This window comes from Helianthus annuus, chromosome 11 (assembly GCF_002127325.2).
Source record: "Helianthus annuus cultivar XRQ/B chromosome 11, HanXRQr2.0-SUNRISE, whole genome shotgun sequence".
Classification (NCBI taxonomy): Eukaryota; Viridiplantae; Streptophyta; class Magnoliopsida; order Asterales; family Asteraceae; genus Helianthus; species Helianthus annuus.
Genome location: NC_035443.2, coordinates 156,555,650 through 156,575,519, shown reverse-complemented (window position 1 = coordinate 156,575,519; position 19,870 = coordinate 156,555,650). Strand labels below are relative to the sequence as shown.

The 19,870-nt window shown below is 32.8% G+C and overlaps 1 protein-coding gene across 1 annotated transcript; it reads right to left on the bottom strand.

Annotated features, from left to right (window-relative positions):
* Positions 1–15,943: 15,943 nt before the first annotated feature.
* LOC110888846 lies at positions 15,944–19,487 on the bottom strand. The gene is made up of 11 exons (XM_022136348.2): positions 19,462–19,487; positions 19,235–19,362; positions 19,013–19,097; positions 18,811–18,943; positions 18,580–18,731; positions 18,307–18,427; positions 18,025–18,219; positions 17,866–17,934; positions 17,610–17,783; positions 16,237–16,359; positions 15,944–16,135 (listed from the first exon to the last, which is right to left on the bottom strand). The coding sequence occupies exons 1-11, from the start codon at positions 19,485–19,487 to the stop codon at positions 15,944–15,946; spliced, it is 1,398 nt and encodes a 465-aa protein (XP_021992040.2).
* Positions 19,488–19,870: the final 383 nt, after the last annotated feature.

Below are 19,870 nucleotides of genomic sequence, written 5' to 3'. Positions count from 1 at the left end.
CAAGACTCAATTAGGCACATTATCAACACTTAATTCTCAGTTAGGCATTTTAACAAACACCTAGTGTGCATGATTTTACATATTTACTAAGTAGTCCATAACTAGTTATCTTTACCAAGATTTACATCAAAAATCAAACCTCTATGTCTAGTGTTCATGGACTATATCAAGAACTTATTTCAAAACAATCAATATTCATCAAATTAACACTCTAATTCAAGTGTTCTTCATATTGTCAATAAACCCATTTACCACACATGTAAGTAATCACCAAATCATTCAAGTCATAGCATCATATGTATGATTCTCACTTAGGGTTTCGTTCCTAAGCAAGTATTCATCACTAATCTAGCCATAGCTTCTCTAATTCATGCCTAATTCGCGATTAGGATGATTATCAATTTTTACAACTTCACGAATGTTAGAAATTCAACATACCTCACGATCCCCTTGACTTGGTGATCGTTTCTACACATTCATGCATTGATTTGGATCTTGATTCGAGCTTCAATTTGGTGAATTTGTTGATTCTAGGGTTAGCTCCCATGGAGCTTGTCTCCTGCTTCATCTCACGCACACACACACACTCTTGTGTGTGTGTTATGTTTTATTTTTTTAGTTTATAATTCCATTTTCAAGTTACCCGGCTTTGGTCCCTCATGTTTGGTTAGTTATTAATTAGGTCACAACCTAATTATTTTCAATGATATTCCCACTTATTAACTAGGTTTATTATTCCTAGTTAACTTAGCGGGTTCGGGAATATTTATGACTAAGTTTATTTTAGGTCCCGTTAACTCGGGCCTTTTATCCATCTTATTCCTTAAAAGCTTTTATTCACTTCTTATTTAATATTAGGATTAATTATTTAAATCCTAATATTTACCGGGTAAGTTTTACCACTAACGGTATTTTACCCGTCTCTTAGTGCTAATGTGGTTTGATCACCAAACCCATTTTCGGGGTGTTACAAGTCTACCCCCCTTAAAGAGGTTTCGTCCTCGAAACCTGGCTTACATAGTTCATCGAGTTCTAAACTCAATGCGTTTGACTTGAGTAATCTCTTAAGCATTACTCATACTTTAACCAAGTGTTAGTATTACCAGAAAAATTATGGTAACAGAACCTCTACGCACCTCATACGACATAATGTGGCTTGAAATAACGTAATCCCGTTATTTTCACTAGTTTAGTTAACTAGCACTATTCATCACTTCCATATATTATCGAATTCTTTATGGATCCGTTACTTTGACCCATTTAAAGGTCTTTAGTGAAATCTTTCACTTTTAGCAACAATTTCTTTTGTTTTAAAATTTATTTATTCGGTTCAGTTATACCGAATCCACCGCTTACAAGCAACCAAATTACTTAAATGACCTCAACCGGTCTCACTAACTAGACTTATTAGTCCAGTTACTTTTTACTCTTATTATTTACTATGGTTTACCTTATAAGGTAACCATTTAAAAACTCGTTATCTTTTAGTTAAAAGTTTTCATGTATACTGACGCGTACGTCTTTCATGTGTAAGGCCTCGCGGGCCGTTACTTACTGCTTATAACCCTTAATCTTTATTGACCGAGTTGTAACTTGACCACTCAGTCTCGTTAGTCTTTTAACAGGTTTATCACGCACTTGTCTTATATTGACAAGCGTTTTGTATTCTTCATGACATTTCCTTAACCTCGAATAGTTTTGCGGCTAGCCTAATTTGACGCCGTCACTTCATACCCCGTCACACGGGTATACTAATTTGCCATCTCCGGCCTTATGTGTGTCTAAGATTTTCTAAACCATCTTTTACTACTTATGTTTGTTAAAACATTGCTTTTAACTAAAAACTAAATTTTTAGTTTACATTTTCTCCTTGTCTTATATCTTTTTCTCATGTCTAGGAATTTCCGTTTTGAGTTTTATTCCTGACCGTTATTATTTTACACGGAGAATTGTAACCAGTTCCCCTTGCTTTACAATATTGACCCGTAGGTTTCTTTACTTAGCCTTATGGGCTATTTTTGATTAGACATTCACCTCTTTAAGGCGAAGTCCTTATAACTTCTTTCTAATCATGACCCGTGGGTCGTTTTGGTCCCGTAGACCTTTTGCTCTAATTAATACCTCGTAGGTTATGATGATCCCGTAGATCATCTTTTATTCGAGTCTTCCTTCAAATGTGTATACATTTATATACGCATACTGCGTTAAGGCACCATGTTTTTTTTTTTGCTTAACATCATTTATTATCGTTTTGATATTATCTTTGACCTTGACCGTAGTCTAAGGCTACATTCGTTTCTTTTCGGGCACATTTTCCGACTTTATGATTTCTCACGTCATTTATGCGTCGTTTTATCTTATACTCACCATTATCCAGTTTACATACATTCGTTTTTGATTATGTCCCATTGCCGGGCTCATTATTCTCTTGCATTTAACACTACCTTTATTTGGCTAGTGTTCATTTGTGCCATTCGGCGTTATATGGTATTCAACATGTTTGACCTATTAATGTGAAATCCATCACTTATAAACAATCCACTTTATTCTTTATTCGACCCATTCAACTTTGAATAGTTGAACATATTTACTCACAATTTCTATATACGAGATTTTTATAGTCATAACTCGTAATCCACGTTACTTTGATCTTTCAACCCACGTTCACGTCTCTTGGTTTACGCATGTGTTTAATTCTTACCCATCCACCGGGTGTTTTACCGAAATTGTTATTATTGCAACCCTCCCGGTATGCATTAAGACCTCGCTTCGGTTTTTATATTCTGACTTTATCCTTAAGTTCGACGTTTTACAAAAATGACCCGTTAAGGAACATATTTGCATTTTCCGGGTTCGAGTGTAGGTACACCCCCTCCCAATGCATATCTAACTCATCTTACATGTTTACATTCTCCGGGTTCGAGTGTAAGTATCACTCCCTCCCAATATTTGTCTAAATCGTTTTACACGCTTGATGTTTTCTGGGTTCGAGTGTAAGTACACTCCCTCCCAATACTTGTCTAAATCATTTTACATGCTTGATGTTTTCTGGGTTCGAGTGTAAGTATCACTCCCTCCCAATATTTGTCTAAATCGTTTTACATGCTTGATGTTTTCTGGGTTCGAGTGTAAGTACACTCCCTCCCAATACTTGTCTAAATCATTTTACATGCTTGGTGTTTTCTGGGTTCGAGTGTAAGTACACTCCCTCCCAATACTTGTCTAAATCATTTTACATGCTTGTTTGTCCCTTCACCCGGGCTCATTATCCTAATGTAATACGCTCCCGTCACTTGGTTGTGCGTTTACATTATTATCAAATATTTTGCTTATCAGATTCATTTGGGTACTTTTTAATTAGTCCCATTCACCCTGCCCTTACTACATCAGATGTAAACGTGTCCGCCATAAGAAGTTCATGGTATCATATGCCGCTACTTACTTGGCCAGAGTAAGCGATTAACACATGACACGCATGACCTTTTTACAGTTTTCACATCACGCCCTATGTAAGTAATACCTCTATCTGTTTTTCTTGGAAACAATATCCCGGATAGGTTTTCTATTCAGGTCTTTCCAAGTTTTCAATCTACATATGCAACTTTCAATCTCTACATATCTGTTGCATATTACTATTTATGCAATGATTTAAAACGTGCACCTGATAATGCTTGCCCTAACGGGCTTCTCTTGCCATTAGCCTTGTTCGCGGTCGTTACGCGATTTAGTCCTTGATGGGCATGTTCCTCTTGTCATGCCTCGGACTGTTCCTCTATCACATCTTGCATTTGTTTAACCTTTGCCATCTTTAAATGTAAGTGTCCTTCAGTCAAGACATTCACAAAGTTAGTAATGTCAACTTTACTAAATGCATGTGTCATAGTACAAGGCTTTTGTACTATATGTGTCAACGCACGAAATGTTGTTAACCATATCTATCATTTAATTTGGGGTAACGTGTATTTCACGATAACCCTATGTGTTGTTTTCAACACTTTAATACGCTAACGATTAACATACATACACTTACCGGATTTGCGATCAAGCCTCGAACCGAACACACCTTACTCTTTAACCTTGAGCTCTGATAACCAACTCGTAACACTCTAGTTATTATATTAAAGGTTTTCGTAATAATTACGAATACAGACATGTATTTAGTGTTATTTATCCTTAGGAAATTCCGAGTAAATTAAAACTTTTACAATTCATAAGCTATTCTACAAACGTGATTGGGTTCGTCGTTAAAATTTACAACGAGGCAATGTGCGGAAGCATGAGTCTTTATAGTGTTCGGTTCTTCATTGAGCTTGATCGTCTTCCGGCATCTAAAATGTACCTACATTTCATAAACATGAAATGCTTTAGTCATACGTGACTTAAAACGCGTCTAAACGAATTCGAGAAACAATTGATAACAAAACAAAGTTTTCAACCTGACCTCCACCGTAAATTACGGTGGCACCGTAATTTACGGTGGCCACTGGTAGTACAGGCCCCCACCGTAAACCAGGAGGGATCCACCGTAGCATTTTTCAACTCCACCGTAAATTACGGTGGACACCGTAATTTACGGTGGCCCCTGCATCAGCAGGTCTGCAGCTTAGTTCAGCTATGCTAGTTTTTACGGAAACGGCCATAACTTCTTCGTTATTGATCCGTTTTACCCGATTCCTTTTCCTACGCGTCCGTAATTTAATCCTCCATCTTATGAGGTTAAAATCCGACATTCGACTTAACAAAATTTAAGACTTCTAAGTTTTCGGCTTATTTCCCTTTTTTGCCAATTTTGACCCGTTTACGAGTTCACCATCAAACATGTTTATTTGACCCTTATGTCACATATACTTCTTCGACTTAATGTTTTCCTATCATATTAGATTTTAATCGCCGGTTTAATTACTCGAATTAAACCCATTTTTACTCGGATACTTATTTTGACCCGTTACGGGTATTTAAGCATTTTCAAGCCTAAAACGCTTTCGAATGCTTCTATATTTATTCTAAGTATTTACCTAATCATAGAACTCATTTCCAAACAACTTTTAAAGGTTGTTTGCTCGAATTAGCCAACAAGGGCGTTTTGGTCGATTATGTTCTTTTTACTACGAAAGACTCTCTATCCCATTTATTCGACCAAAATAGCATTTTAAACTACGACATGAATATGCATACCTGGCCCGGATCAACAAGTAGACCCGATTTATAAATACCTTGCTTTTTAATCGCTAAGTAAGAGCGATGCGAGTATTCATTGGATTTCTATTTTTGTAAGCATATATCTCGACAAAAGATCATTAGTCAATATTGTCAAAAGGTGATGTCTACACCTTTTGACCCGTTTGGCCGAATTGACCGTTTGTCTTTTCGAGATGATATTTATTATCATCTCAACTACATGACCCGCTCCGTTAACACGGTACGGTCAGTTTTACTTATAAACCTTTTATTACCACTTTCGTCATAATATGACCGAATTATCTATTTACTTCCTTTTTAACCATTATTATGGTTTCTTTCATCTTTGATTATCTAGTTCCGTACGCCTACACGACGGAACATCGTATTTTAATTGTTTAGTTATTCCATTCGTTATTTATACGCTAAGGGAATATTACACAATCTAAGACTAGTGTAAGCTATACTTACCTTGCATCCGAATAATGCTTTTCCACTATTCTTGCTTCGTTTGGCCCGCTTCCTTTCCAAGCCTCCACCTAGCTTGTCAAGCGTCAAACTATCATCATAATTCGTAAGACGGTTATATTAGTCATCATTAATTATGACTATTCCATCTTACATATTTTCTATCACAAATACCGTTCGATCTTATTAATGGTCGGTTTGACTATTCAAAAGTCAATTCACCAATTAACACTTATGATTGCACTATCAAGTTCACAAGACTCAATTAGGCACATTATCAACACTTAATTCTCAGTTAGGCATTTTAACAAACACCTAGTGTGCATGATTTTACATATTTACTAACTAGTCCATAACTAGTTATCTTTACCAAGATTTACATCAAAAATCAAACCTCTATGTCTAGTGTTCATGGACTATATCAAGAACTTATTTCAAAACAATCAATATTCATCAAATTAACACTCTAATTCAAGTGTTCTTCATATTGTCAATAAACCCATTTACCACACATGTAAGTAATCACCAAATCATTCAAGTCATAGCATCATATGTATGATTCTCACTTAGGGTTTCGTTCCTAAGCAAGTATTCATCACTAATCTAGCCATAGCTTCTCTAATTCATGCCTAATTCGCGATTAGGATGATTATCAATTTTTACAACTTCACGAATGTTAGAAATTCAACATACCTCACGATCCCCTTGACTTGGTGATCGTTTCTACACATTCATGCATTGATTTGGATCTTGATTCGAGCTTCAATTTGGTGAATTTGTTGATTCTAGGGTTAGCTCCCATGGAGCTTGTCTCCTGCTTCATCTCACGCACACACACACACTCTTGTGTGTGTGTTATGTTTTATTTTTTTAGTTTATAATTCCATTTTCAAGTTACCCGGCTTTGGTCCCTCATGTTTGGTTAGTTATTAATTAGGTCACAACCTAATTATTTTCAATGATATTCCCACTTATTAACTAGGTTTATTATTCCTAGTTAACTTAGCGGGTTCGGGAATATTTATGACTAAATTTATTTTAGGTCCCGTTAACTCGGGCCTTTTATCCATCTTATTCCTTAAAAGCTTTTATTCACTTCTTATTTAATATTAGGATTAATTATTTAAATCCTAATATTTACCGGGTAAGTTTTACCACTAACGGTATTTTACCCGTCTCTTAGTGCTAATGTGGTTTGATCACCAAACCCATTTTCGGGGTGTTACAGTAGCGTAGCGCGACCATCCCCTGCCTATTTCGTCGCGCTACGCGACGATCACATCTGGGCAGAAAGTTTGTTTTCAGCATCAGTTTGTAAATTCAGGGGCCAATCTTGCAATTTCTTTGTGTGGTAGCCAAGTTACCACCTCTCCAAGGCTTTGCACCTGCTCCTAACACTTGTATGGTTGTGATTCATTGCTTAATGGCTAAACAAACCACTTGTCATGATCTTGTTGATCACCAACAAGTATAAATAGTTGGCCAAACTCCTCAATTCTTTGCTCATTCCTCTCATTTCTCATCTCTTATCTGATTTGGGAGCTTTCTAATCTGCTTGGAACTTTATTCTTTGTAGAAAAGATAGTTAGGACCCTTTGTAAGTCTTCTTTCATGCTTGTTCTTTATGTTTAAGCAGAAAGTCAAACAGTTTGGCCAACAGTTTGACTTTCGGTTTTGACCATCAATTGGTCAAGTCAAAGTTCAATTGAACTTTGAAACGTGATTGTAATCACGATAGTTATAATCCTTCGTGATTATAGCCGTTGATTACCACGTTAGCTAGTTATAGTGTCGAGTCAAAGTTTCGGTCAAAATGCGTTTTAGCACGCATTTTGCCTCGGAACTACTTTAGGGTATCAAAACACTTTGTTTTGATACCAAATCCGTAGGTTAGACATGTTTTGACATGTTTAACTCGACACTATTAGTTTGTGCTTGTTTAGGGTCGTAAGGTAAGCGGTCTAAACAACCGCTTATACTTTCGAACCCGACCCATTTGGTCGATCTTTAGGATCCGACCAAGCACACTTAGTGATCATGATTACATAGGTAATAACCACTGAGGTTATACCTTATGATCACATAGGATTGGTTAGTCATATGCTTGTTAGCTTGTATGCCCATAGGAAATGACCAAAATGCCCTTTTGAAGCATAAATCCGTATTTTGACTATGTGAACATAATTTTGACATATAACCTGATTTAGTAACATGTTTAGGGATTATTGGGCATGTAAGACTTGGCATAGCACATAGTTAACCATCCGAACATAGTTTTACGCTAATGACGCCTTATAGTGACTTATGTCACCATAATGTGTCGAAACGGGTCAAAAGCACTTAGGTAGGCTTTCTAATCAGAATGTTGGGACTATTAAATCATACCATATGAGTTCAATTACTCATTTGATTTATAGAACCTCATTCTATCCTATCTCCCGATTTAGGAGCCGATTTATTAACATAGTTACTATACTAGGTGCCGGTTGATTCCGTGACCCTTGGAGCTTAAATTGGTCTTATTCTCAAGACTAATTAGCAATCCCAAGTGAGTACATAGTTCCCCTATTTTACTGTTTTCAATTGTTTTGGGGTGATTCATATGTACAAAACGAATTTCAAGGTTTAAACGATAATTTCAAAAACGATGGTTTACACTAAACTAATAACGATTTCAATAAGGTGAACAAGACTTGTTGGTTGTGATTACATAACGAATGACATTCATTAGCTTTGGCCGAGCCGACCAGTATTAGGTTATGGTACCATAGGATCTGACAAATCCCGTTATCAGACTACACCCATGGTTATGTGTGGGGGTTATGTAGCTAACGACCGAACCTGATGATTGTTAACTTACCCTTTGGTGGTTTGTTAATACGAAACGAGAAACGAGTTAGACGAGTCACGAAGGTTTGAATGTTGTTAACGAGATGACCAAAAGTAGTTTCACTATTAAAACGAATACGATTTTGGGACGAGTTAAACGATTTGAAACGAGATACACGATTTGAAACAAGTTAAACGAATTAAACGATTGGTTTTGGGTAGTGATTAGATAATGGGACGGGTGTAGTATGATAGAATCATGGTAGATACGCCGTTGGTACATCTTATATATAAGTGCTTCTATCATGTTACATTGCGTGTCATTATTTAGTTCACTGGGGAAACGATTTTGAAACGATGTCACACCACGAGGTTTTCGAAACGATATAAACCATACGAGTTTTATTAACGAGTTTTTACGAGATGTTTACAAGTTGTTATACTAAAACAAATATTTTTGAGTTAAGAGTCATGGCTACGAGATTTTATAAACTATAACCAATTTGATTTGTGTTGGTTATTTATGTTGCAATACACTTTTCAAAACAAGGTTTGTATTTTGACTCTTGTAGTCTAACGAGATACTGCAACATATAAACGAGCCATGAATCCGATACTCCCATAAAACCTATGTACTCGCCAGCATTTCTTTGCTGACTTTATTTTTACATATGTTTCAGGTGGTATTGCTTGATGTTGCTTGCTAGGAAGCGAGTTCACTTAGGATCTGGACAAGGCCTTAGTGACTTAAAAACAATTATAAACAATATGTAGTTTGTTTGTTTGGTTTAATGACAATGAACATTTCCTAATATTTCAATAAAACAAAACTTTTAACTACCATGGTTGTGGAACAATAATTCTGTCGCCTCACTCCCCGGCGTTTCCGCCGCGGTTTGTTGTTTTAACGCGGCCGGGGTGTGACACTGAAGCTTGTCGTCGATCCTCAATTCTTGCAACGGCACAACCAGTGACTCATCAGCTAGACACTTCTTTAATTGCGAAACGTGAAAGACATCGTGCACATTACCCAACTCAGCAGGTAACTCAAGCTTGTAGGCGACTTTACCGATCCGCTCCAAAATCTTAAACGGCCTAACGTAACGCGGATTAAGCTTGCCACGCTTCCCGAAGCGTACAACGCCCTTCCACGGTGAAACTTTCAACATAACCCGATCACCTGCTGCATACTCTAACGGTTTGCTACGCTTATCGGCGTAGCTCTTCTGGCGGTCACGCGCTGCTACCATGAGGTTCCTGATCTGAACAATCTTCTCCGAAGTTTCCAGTACAAGCTCAGGACCCGTAATCTGGCTGTCTCCCACTTCGGCCCAACAGAGAGGAGAACGGCATTTCCGCTCGTAAAATGCTTCGAACGGAGCTGCCTTGATACTAGTATGGTAGCTGTTGTTGTAGGAGAACTCTATCAACGGCAAATGTTTCTCCCATCCTTTCCCAAAATCAATCACACATGCCCGCAACATGTCTTCACTCTCAATCATGGTATATGCATCTACCAAAAATTGTTGAAACAATCTCCGAGCATTTAAAATTAGAGAAAAGGAAGTTGATCGATCCTGAATTCTATAAGCAAAGAATTCTCTCACTGTACACTTCGGTCGAATTTTCTTTAACGTACGTATACCATCTCTATGAGGAATGTCTATTCTATATCCAGCATCACCATTAGGAAACAGGATTGGATACTGAAGTGCTAGATATGATGGATGAAGTTCACTGATTCGTTGAAGACCTTCAGTGTGAGACTCAACAACATATATCACGATGATCAATAATTATATGTAGATCACCAACTATCAATGCAACAACTTCTGAAGTTGAGGGCAAGTTGTAAGTACGACCGTCAAGATCTCTGTTGTAAATGAGACGAAGCTTGAAATTTTCATTAGGATTCTCATTGAAGTGGTTTCTTGAAATTGTATAACTTTTAACCAACTCATTATTATGATCCAGGAAGTCTTTTAAAAACTTAATGAGCTGAATATCTAACTGCTTTAAATGCGAATCAGACTTATTTGTAGAGTCACTGAAAAAATATAAACGTATAAAGTAAATATGTGATAATATGTAACATCAAAATATTGGTATATTAAAAATACTAAATTAATATAAACTTTGGTGTAATATTACCTGAACAACCTTTTCCGATTTGAAACTTCATTATCAGTATCATAAATATAAAGCTGGGAGAACTTCGGATCTTTTCCAGGTGCAGGTACCAAACCACCTAATGTATGAAAATTCTGTCCACTAATACGAAATACATATGGTGCCTTACCCCTGTTGATGCTCGAATCTACCTTTCCACCCATTGATGTGAAGGAGAACATAGAATTGTATCGACGGATATTCTTTAAAAAGTACTTGTTGTTTTCATTAGAATTTCCAAATAGATCCTTGTATACTGAAGTAGGTTCTTTCAAATCTGGAAGCTCCACTTTGCCATAACCACAACATAAACTATAAGTTAACTTACCCAATGTAATTCTCCCTTTACCACCTTCGTCAGACCATAATAATGAATCACACATCTCACATCTAAGGCTTTGATTACCATGATCCAAGTAATCTGAAAACATAAGATTGATTGTCCAATTAAGATTAACAATAAATTAATAAAAAAAGATTATTTAACTTAAAACATATGTAACATTATTATTACATGTGGATACACCTTTAAAAGGGTCTTGAATGGAATGTAAATCTTCATTGTCGTCATCAGAAGTAAGATCTACCATTGGAATAGGTTCGATAATACGTTTTTTAGGTAAAACCTTTTGTTTACCAGATTTAAGCTTGGTAAACGTAGACGAAGATCGAAGAATGGTGTTACTGTTTTGTGTAACAATGTTTGAAACAATAGAAAACTGAGAACTGCTAGGTGTATGGGTTAATTGGTTATTCAAAGTAATAGCACCTGTGAAAGTCACAAATAAATGTTAGTAAAATAAACTTTTGATTTTACTTGTAATTTAATACATATATATATATATATAGATAGATAGATTTTCTTTTAAGATTTTATGAGATTACGTACCAGTTGTTATGCCACTTAAGGGTGTTGTTGTGGTTAAAGATTTAAAGTTACGCACTTTGTGAAAACTATTAGATGAAGAAGGAAGATTCGGATTATAATTTTCTTCGTCGATGAACTGGGAGTTGTTAACAATTTTAGAGGATCCTCTACCACTTGGTGCACTACTTCTTTTATTTGACTTTCTTCGCCTAGTATCAAGATAAATCTTGCGCATTTTTCTTCTATGAGCAGCAAGTAATGCTCAAATGTTCATATTAGTAATTTTTTAATAAAATAAAACAATTTATATATCAAATGAAAAAAACAAAAAACAATGTATAAACTATTTTCAGTCGAAAAACGTTACATTAACATATGACATACCGTTTGAGTTACATAATAATGGAACTGCATCATTTGTACCTAAATATATTAAAAAATACATTTCATCAGTACAATAAAAAAAATATTAAAGCAAAATGTTATAAGAAGACTTATACAATGTAAAATTTTACCATTGGTAATGTTCGACAATGGTGTTCTTCCAAGTGTACCTAAATAATTATATCATAATATAAGGGAATAAATAGATATTTAATAAAAAATGAAATATATTTAACCGTTAATGAAAAAGATAATGTTCAGACAAAACTTACTGTTAAATGATTCCGGAACTAAAGTGGTATCACTCAATGGGGTATTTTCTAATCTTCTCTTTTTTGCCATTTCCAATATTATATAATTGAAAACATATATAAGAATTAATTAAAATAATACAAAATAAAAAGAAAACAATAATCATCACATAGCCATTTATTAGCCTAAACCATCAAGTCAATATCTTCTCCCAAAAACAACTCATTATTACCATCTATACATCATTTCTCTAAAAAGCTATAACACAAAAAATCGTCTTCTTCAACATCTAGGGTTTTGAAGAAGCTTTCTACATAAATTCGAAGATAATCAAAGGGTTTGCAACATACCTTCTCGGATAATTTTAAACAAAAAGGTATGATTCTTATCATCGATATACTAATCAGTGACTACTCTTTGAATCATAATAATCAGTTAAATGTATAAGTAACTTAAATTCAGATGGAGTTAGAACAGAGTAACATTCTGAAATCATAAATCATACATATTTATAGGTTGCATGTTTTGAGTATCAATGATTTAGTGGATTGCTAAACTTTTTATATGATCTAACTCAAAAGAGGATTAAATACATGTTTAAATAACATTGACTCTGGTTAAAGTTATTAATTTTGGCTAAAAGTAGGTAACCGAATATGAGATTAACTTACAAAATACATTTAGGCATCAGATAAGTTAATAGTGAATGTCTCAAAAGAAATACTTAATTTTTTGAATAAATCATGATTAAGTTGTATTTGTCCTACACATTTTGTTGAAATACTTTGCTTTATACGTAAGTAATGTTTAATTATTAAATGTTCATAATATTGTCAAGTATGATTTTTAGTTAGAATATGATATTTATTTGGAATAAGTTACATTTATTTGTTCTTCATGTTTTAAAATAACTTTATAATACCAAAACGAACCATTTATTTGTTCAACTGATGGAAGAACCTAAATATCTTTCATTGGTATGTGTACTTTCCATCTCTAATTTGATTAAATTAAACATTGTATAAAATATGTAAAATTGACATAAGTATTTTTTTGTATTGCAAACAATGTTAATCCAGCTGGTACCTGTTGAATTTGTAATCAAAAAATGGGGAAAAGATTGGCAACACATGAACATAGAGGTTCCTCATGAAGACGGTAGACATTGGACTATAAGACTTAGACACATGAATAAGCTACCAGTATTAACATATGGTTGGAGGGCTGTTGTTAACAATCTTAATTTGTTAAAAAACACTTGGCTGCTCTTTAGAAGCATAGGGGACAAAGAGTTGGAGGTTTATCCTTTCTTAAATAACGTGTGTGGTGAATCATACATAACAATGAACAACTACGCAAAGTTGGGTCTTACGGTAAGCATACTGTTTAATAATTAATTGTCTGTCAAACTTTATAAAAAATTGATTTGAAATAGATATGTTAATAATAATACTTATATACTTATTTTAATAACTTGCAGGTAATTCCAACTGAGTTTGTTAGCATGTTTTACAAAAATCACGAGCTAAACGGCATTTACCAACTATATGCAGCTGGTAAGTACTGGGATGTGATGGCAGCCAAGGTTCATGTTACCTATGCTTTTACGGACGGATGGCCGAAACTGTGTGATAGGTTGGAAATTATGGATGTTGACACAATGATCTTTGAGAAGATTGATAATGTTGTATTTCAATTGAGGGTATTCAGGAATGGCATTGGCATTGAAGTTGTATTGGGTTTTCGTGAAAAATCCGAAGATAGTGATTTTTGTGAAATAATATCTAAAACAACATTCCAAGAAAGTGTTTGCTTTGTAAGTATTTTATTCTTACACACGCAATATCAAATAATTAAGATTGCTTATATTTTAATTTTTTTTCTAACAGAATTGAATCTGAAAATGAAAGGGATACAAGTGGAGATACATTGATGAATGAGGTACTGGATTATAATTTACATCTTGTTGATAATAGATTGATTAATGAACTATTATAGTATTGTTGCATTTTTATTGGTATATAAATGAAATTGAACACAAATTAACTATGAGGATAACATTATTGGAAATGAAAATGAGCAGATGTTGAATAGGACACAAGGCATTCTAGATTGTGACCAGTTTACATCACAAAAAATTAATGCTTCAACTTCTGAGGTTAACGTCAAAGATGAGGTCATAAACATTCAGTATACATTACTACAGCTTTACATATGATTAGTATATATATTATTTATACTTTTGATCTCTATAATTATATCTTTAATAGGTTTACAAGAAAGACAAAGACGTTGTAAAAGGGATTGAATCAACATCCAAAAAAGGAAAGGAGATTGACAAAACTCCAGAAGTTGTGACACCCGAAGTTCCAAACTATCGTTGATCATCAATCAAAAGAGAGGTAACCATTATTTTAATCACATGTATAATACACTTATCAGTGATTATTGAATACCATCAATTACAACTATTTAATGAATCTCATTAATATTTAATATGACAGATTATAAACTACAATGAGATGGTATCAAAAATTGGACAAGAAAAGAAAAGGAAGCGTAATAGTGGAACACAAACAAAGGCTGAAGTTGATACTGAAAATTATGAGTTTACTCGAAAAGGAGAAAACAGATTGGTATGAAAATTTAAATTCTAATGTATAACAAAATTTAAGTGTTTAATAGGGTACATTGTATTAATGCTATGTAACATATTTTATGTAGTGACTTCCTGTTGAGGTTGCCAAGAGATCAGGCCTTACTCAAGAACTTCATGAATTGAAGATTTAGACTTTGGAAGGCAAAATGATGTTTAATGAAGTGGAAACAGAACAAAATGGTGACGCACCGCGTTACAAAATGGTGAAGTGGGGTAAATTTATGTCTTCAAATAGTTTGAAGAATGGTGACATTCTACACTTCAACTTTGTTACTTCTAAACAGGTGCTCGAGTTAAAAAGTGTGGATCGAAAATAGTAATATGTGAAAGGATGGTAGTAGTGTTCTATTTTGATGGTTTATGGATTGTTAATGTTTAGGGTTTTTTGGTATATTCATATAGTTGGGTATGAAGACAATGGTGGTAGTTTTTTTGCTACATGAATAGGTAACATGTAGATCTATGGATTATGTTAAGTTAGTGGAACAATATATAAGAATATATATGAATGTTAATCATCTTGTTTCTGTGTTGCATTAAACTAACGAAAATATTGTATTTAAATAATAAAATGTAATAAACCATTGTCTATAAGATGAGCAGGTAACGTAATAAGAGTGGTAAACATACCTGAGAATAAATATTAAGCAGAAGGATTGATATGATAAGTAAATCAAGAGTCAAACAATAGGTAAATGGATGTAAACTTCTTGTTATAAGGATTCACAAGAAAAAACACATAATTAAAGTGAACAGGCTAAACCCACAAAAAAGTGAATAAACAAAATGATTGATGACATAAACTTATACACAAGTAGTCGATCATTTATAGAAAGTCGATCGACAAATTAGGCAAATTGATTATAAATTATAGCACGGACACTATGTAAATAATTAATTGATACTAATTATGATTACGTAAGTTTTTAATAACTGATATTTGTTACTATAAACTGATATTTTATAACTCTATAATTAAGCAATATATTTGATAATATATTTTAAGAAATATGCATAAGCTGTTATGGTTACATAGTGTACTAAGTTGTTGAATAAAACCGATATCTCCAATAGTAAGAACCATAATAAGATTTTTCATTATCCGAAAACCATATTATTTGATGAGAACAAAGTTGCTAATTGTCATCATCATAAACTTGATAAATAGTACGTTCACCATTTTCAATCACCACCATTTCCTCTATAACGTTTAAGTTTTTTTGACTTGCTTGTTGATCATGAAGGCCATAAAGTTCAATGAGTTCACGCGGCCACAACTCCATCAACACAGACGAAGTAATGAACAAACCTTGGTCTTGGAGCATTTCCTACAAAAATAGATTACAAACATATGAGATTAATGAGAAAGAAAGTTGTTAAAATAACTAATTGGATGGTACTGTAAATAATATAACACAATAAAAATTACCAGATAATCTTCAACATAACAACGACGTTTAAAAGCAAATTCAGGAAATGATAAGCCATCACGCCATTGTTTAGATACCAACTTGAATCGATGTATTGATTTGGTATCGATCTTGATTGAAATCTGGAAAAGTATCAAGTGAAAGGGAAGCTCAACCATTGTATTATTAATATCGAATACAAAAAGAATGATTTCATGATGCTATATATAAGCGTACAAAATTTCAAATATGGAATTGATAATGTCAAAAAGGGAGTTTTCCATAATTAAGATTTTAAAATAATAAGTTTAAATAAAAGATATACTAAATAGAGGATTTTTTTAATTTTAAGTATATGAAAAAAGCTTCTAAATTGATGATATATGATTCCAATTAAGTTATCAAAGACATTTTTACAAACAAATATATTCGGATAACTTATGTTTTTATAAAATTATTTTTTTTGTTATTTTTAGAAAATGATAGGTATCTATATATAAATCTAATCATGAAGATTTGAAATACATAATTTAATAAGTTTATAGTATATCGGTAATTATTATCACATTTAAAAATTAAAATTAAATAAACGATATAGTGATATATTTTTAAATTATTGTTTGAAGTTATAAATCATTTACAAATTTATAAAATTGACAGTAAGTATTTTGGGTTACCGTATTAGGGTTTAGGTTAAACAAAAAATAAGAATAAAATCTTAAATTTATGAGATATTATTAATAAAAACGTAATTGCGTGTTGAGTGGAGTTTAGTATATTTATTGATTAGAACCAAAAATAAGAATAAAATATAGTAATGTTATAAGATTCGTAAGTAGGGTAATAATTACAAAAAAATGGTAGGATGTAAGTAATCATTACTATTGTTATAACATTAACGAAACAAAAAAATACAGTAAAGCATGATTTTTAAATTTAGGATAATAGTTAAGTACTATTGATGGATAAAAACTACAAATACATAAGATTATGATTATACCTTGACAATGAAAATATCTATTTTTAAAATACACAATAAATATTTTAAAATTTTGTTTGAAATTTTATTCTACACTATTATATATACTTGTCGTGGTCCGTAAATTCACATTTTGTAACATGTAAGTAATAAATCTCAATTATTTTTTATCCTCTTTAATTTAAAGACAAAATATAACAAAGCAAATGACAATGTCATAAAGATTAACCAAAAAACAATATCCATTCAAACACAAGAATAATAGTCAAAGGCATAAGATTGTTTTGATAAGAAACATAACACTTAAAAATAATAAAAGTGCAAATCCATGCAAATCCATTTGGAGACCATACTTCAATACCTTTATATCTCAATCTTTGGGGTGATGAGGCCCAACTTGATAGAATTGTTTACTTCAACATTCCCAGGACTGTTAGGACGTTTAGTAGAAGAGCTATCAACAGCATCAACATCATAAACATCTTCAAGGTTACGTTTAATGTTTTCGAACTTTGACGGATCTTGATCATTAACATCAATAGGATCTGGCGTAACACTGTCACCCATCACAGATTGAGATTCTTGGAACTTATTAAAACAAAACTATCAGTTTGCTAATAATATTTTCATTGTAGAGTAAAAAAATGTAAAGCACAACAAAAAAAAATACCTTTGATAAACTTTTCACATTACCAACTGAATCGGACAAACATTGAACATTTGACTCAGACACATCAGACTACAAAAATTCAGAACAGTCTCAATATATGAATACAGAAACGTAAATATAATAATTGAATTATTACTATGTTTGGAAGAAAATAATAACCTCATTAATTTTCCATTTTTTCTCCAGAGTAGAAAGTAGATCCTCATCGAAAGATAACATTGAAATTCCATAGTTTTCTATCTGGTTGGAAATGTTAAAACTGGAAATTTTGATTTGAAAGGCAAACTTTTTGTTCAACAACACATCAAACTCAGATGGAAGTGACTGAAACGATCCTTCGGTGGAAGTGTCAACCTGTATAATGGGATGAAAATAATAACATATATATCTATTGTTTAATAAAAAACTAATAACATTTCTCAGAATGAAAACTAATTGTACCTTTGAGTAAATATCAAGTAGTTCTTTCGAGGTTTTCTTCAAAAGCTTAATAGCTTCATAATCAAACAACGTACAGGAAACGGTTCCGGTCGAATCCTGAACCCTTAGAGGTATCTTGTATCTATTATATGATAAAATGTTAATAATTGATAAGAAAAAAAAGTCTATGAAATTATATTTGACATTTAAAAGTAACTATAAAAAATGTATAGATAGCGATGAACAGGAACAATGTCAACAGCATCACAATCCGGGTTTATACACTCAAAAGACTTCTCATCCAATACGTCAAAGCTGCCATCATCTTTCTCAACCAATTCAGATTTCTCTTCCATTTGCTTCTTACAATGATTGCATGATAAATAATACCAAGGCTTATCATTTGAAATTGCTATAACAGTACCAACAATGATAACCTTTTTCTCCTAATAAGTAGATTGAGTAATAGTGAGGGATAAATATGATAAAATAAATAAGATACAATAACCTTTTTTTAATGTATACCACATCAATTGAAGCAATAAAACCGGTCAACACAAAATCTTCAGCATTTAGAAACTCATCTTCTGTATTCGATATCACTTGAGAGCATGACTGTTTACCGGAAGATGATTTAGATAACTCCTTCTCAAGATACCTATAACAGTATAATATATTAAAAAAATTAATTAAATTTAAAACCAATAATAAAATAATAAAGATGTACCTGTCTTTGAATTCTTTTATCTCGTGAATATCAGAATTTATGAAGACACGACCTGCTTCAAACATGTTAGTAAGGCCAACTTTACCTGATTATAACGGACATGTTTATTAAATGATACATAAAAAAAAGTTAATTATGTCGACATATTATCAAAAGATATAGATCGATATATATATTTAAATGACATTGTTAAAATACTTTGTCAAAAAATATAATTAATACCTTGATAAATATTCACTATGCCAAAATGAACAAGTATAACAACATGAGCAGGGCGGTTTTTATCATTCATGTAGTTTGACAAAGTGATTGCATAATTTTCCCACAATGTTACACTAATCTTCTGATCTCTGTATAAATAATATTTTTAAATTTAATATCAAAAGAATATATTAATACATATATAAATAAAAATAGATATATTATCGTGTTGTTTATAAAATAATTACTCGAGATCCTTTAGGGTTATGTTCATTCTCTTTGTTTTAGATCCATCCTTCCTATTTGCATCTTCAATAGGATATGAGACAACAAAATAACCAATGAAATATGTATAATAAAACAGTATGATAATATATAAACAACTGAACTTATTCAATTAAACAAAAATAATTTCAAAAATAGTTACCTATTGGTGTATTCACTTCAACTTTTTTACTCAACACAGATTTAAAATCAGTGAATTTAAAAAAGTACCGAGGACCAGACCAGTTATCAGTTTTCAGAACAGACGTGAAAGCATACAAAGATAGCTTCTGATCTTTTCCAGTAACCTTAATCTTGGTTGTATCTTGGGCTAGAGATGGTTTGTGAATCAATAAACAGTCATCATGTCACACCTGAGCAAAATCTGCAACA

Bases quoted from the DNA above. Each gene is read 5' to 3' on its own strand.
- LOC110888846 (XM_022136348.2), bottom strand. From the start codon at position 19,487: ATGAACATAACCCTAAAGGATCTCGA. The intron at 19,363-19,461 runs GTAATTATTTTA...TTATTTATACAG, and splicing joins ATAACCCTAAAGGATCTCGA to AGATCAGAAGATTAGTGTAA. The intron at 16,136-16,236 runs GTAATTTTTATT...CTATTTTTGTAG, and splicing joins GTTATGTTGAAGATTATCTG to GAAATGCTCCAAGACCAAGG.